The sequence below is a fragment of the Chinchilla lanigera genome, unplaced genomic scaffold (assembly GCF_000276665.1).
Source record: "Chinchilla lanigera isolate Chin_1 unplaced genomic scaffold, ChiLan1.0 scaffold01504, whole genome shotgun sequence".
Classification (NCBI taxonomy): Eukaryota; Metazoa; Chordata; class Mammalia; order Rodentia; family Chinchillidae; genus Chinchilla; species Chinchilla lanigera.
The window spans coordinates 1-2,515 of record NW_004956905.1 but is presented as its reverse complement, the minus strand read 5'-3'; the positions used below and the strand labels follow the sequence as shown (position 1 = coordinate 2,515).

The 2,515-nt window shown below is 59.5% G+C and overlaps 1 protein-coding gene across 1 annotated transcript; it reads right to left on the bottom strand.

The window, feature by feature from the left end:
• On the bottom strand, nucleotides 1-2,507 carry LOC102029467 (lysophospholipid acyltransferase 7-like; the record flags this gene model as incomplete). The annotated part of the gene is given in 2 exon segments (XM_005415215.2): nucleotides 1-1,872; nucleotides 2,450-2,507. Coding segments are annotated over 2 exon segments (486 nt in total), but the record flags the coding sequence as incomplete, so codon positions are not given.
• Between the last annotated feature and the right edge of the window lie 8 nt (nucleotides 2,508-2,515).

Genomic DNA, 2,515 nt, shown 5'->3' with positions numbered 1-2,515 from the left:
GGGCTGCCACAGCTGCAGAAAGCCTGCAGGGGAACAGTTGCTAAGCTATGAGTGCTTCAGCAACCAAGCTCAGCATATTCACAGAACCTACCAAGCGTGGTCCTTTCTGAGCCCTGGGATAGTGCGGTTGCTAGGGAAGCATCTTTCCAAAGGAGGTGGTTGCTAGGGAGACTTCTAAGCTTGGTGATCTCAAGGATCTCCATGCTATGGACAAAGGATTCCTTAGCAACAAGGCCCAGGCTGTTCAGAAAAGCTTCCAAAAAAGGCCTTTTGTCCTGGTCCCTGTGATCATTTGAGAAGCGTCACCTACAGGAATACAGTGACACCAGCGGGCCAGCAATGTAGAACGTCTGCTGGAGCCCTTGGTGGCTTCCAGAGATGAAAGGGAGCCACCCTTTAGAAGGGGGGCTGGCAGGTTCAGAAAGCCTTCAACGCCTGCTGACTTCCCTGGGGTAACGTCCTCTCTAGCAGCTGGGGCTCTGCCCGTGGTTACTAGGGCAGTGGGCGCCCCTACCCCACGACAGGGTGGCAGTTTGTGCCTTGGAGTGGGTGGAACAAGCCTGGCAAGGAGTGGTTTGTAATTTACATCAGGAGAATGCTGCCCCAGCACCAGCCCCAGGTGGAAGGCTGGCAACAGATTCTAGAAGGGTCAGCCCACTTCTAGTTGCTAGGAGACCACTTCCTTGGCAACTCAGGAGTACGCTTCCTCAGCAACAGGGGCGCCTGTGTCACTGCCTGCGTGACCTACTCAGCAATGTCGGTGCCGAGGACACTGGCAGCAGCAGGAGCAACAGGGGTCAAGACGGTTACCGGGGAGGACTGGCTTCCCTGTTAACAGGAGGGGGTGGCCTGTGGTTGCAGGGAATGGTGTCCTCCCAGCTGGAGGCGGGCACGGTGAGAGATGCTATTTCCTTGGAGACAGAGGGCAACTGAGAGCGGCTATGTGACATCATGTCATGGGGAGAGGCACTGGCTCCCACAACACAAGAGGCGCTCAGGGGGCGCAGGTTCTATAGCCCCGAAGAGCAGGACTTCTGACAAAAAGAGAACTAGAGTTGCTAGGGATATTGTTTCCCTAGCAGAGAGGGCGGCTGAGTTGCTAAGCAACCATTCCCCTAGCAACAGAGGATGACCTACCACTACCAAAGCATGGCATCCCCAGCAGCCAGGAATAATCTGGTTTTGGGGGTGACATTTCCATGGCAATACGGGGTGGTCTGTGGTTGCTAGGATACCACCTTCCTTTTCTAGCAACAGAGGGGGTCTCACCATACTGAGGGGTGACAAGTGCTAGCAACAGGGGGCAATGAATAGGTACCAAGAACACTGGACCCCTACTGACAAGGGAAGGCAGGTGGTGGTCGCCGGAGGTGACCGACCACTGGCCACGTGTGGTGGCCCTGCCCTGCTCCCCACTGCCCTCCCTGCTGGGGGCAGGGCCAGCCTAGCAGGGCCAGCCCTTGGTGCCAGGGCCTGCTGAGTCTTGGGAAGCCTCCCTCCCTTCGCCTGACCTGCTGGGGGGTGGGCATTGGAGGGTGGGGCCGCCCCCGGCCCGGGCCTTGGCGGCCACAGGGTAGGCCCCAAAGCCGGCAGCGATGCAGCCGCACTCAGCAGCAATCCAGGCCACGTAGAAGCGCATGCGGAAGGCAAAGAAGACTGGGATCATGTAGAAGAGGCGGGCGGGCAGTGGGCGCGCATAGAAGGCGTCCTCGCGCACGGCCTCCAGTGGGAAGAGATGGGAGGACAGCAGGAAGAGCAGGCCGAAGAGCGGGGCCGGCCAGGCCCGGCGGAGCAGGGGCCGCAGGCTGGGCACGGCCTCCGGGAAGGGCTGCTCCAGCCAGTCCAGGTAGGTGCGATAGCGAAAGAACGGGCCTGCAGGGGCAGAAGACACGGGTGGTCAGAGACTAAGAGGGAGAAGGGGAGGGAGGGAGGGAGACCCAGACAGCACAGACAGAAAGGCGGGACAATGACCCTAGGAGTGAGGACTGAGGTTAAGATAGGTGGAGACAGACAGACAAGACCTTGACCTTGGGAGACCTTCAGGTAAGTCACAGAAGGTAGAGCAGCTGGAGAGATGGTGGGGTGGGGTGGGATGGGGTGGGGTAGGGTGGGGTAGGGACAGGGAAACCCAGGCCTGCAGGCAAGAGGCCCGGCTTTGCCTAAAGAATCCACTGCAGGGAGCTCCCAGCCCAGCAGGCCTGGAAACAGTGGCCCTGGAGACATGGTGGTGCTGCGGCCTAGGGAGGAGCAGATGTGGGTGTGCAAACTTCACATGTTCACAAAAAGCTCACGTGTGTGAGATTCACACACCCATAACAGGCCCATGGGAGAGACAGTCCAGGAGCAGTGGGGACAGTCCGGGGCAGCGGAGCGGACACGGAACACCACGCAACTCCAGGCAGAGAGTGAGCGCGAGGGGCAGAGGCCATGCGTCAGGCAGGCCGCTCACCTGTCATGATCCCCACGTAGCAGTAGCTGTAGCTCAGCGTCTCCATCAAGGAGGGAACTTCGGGCA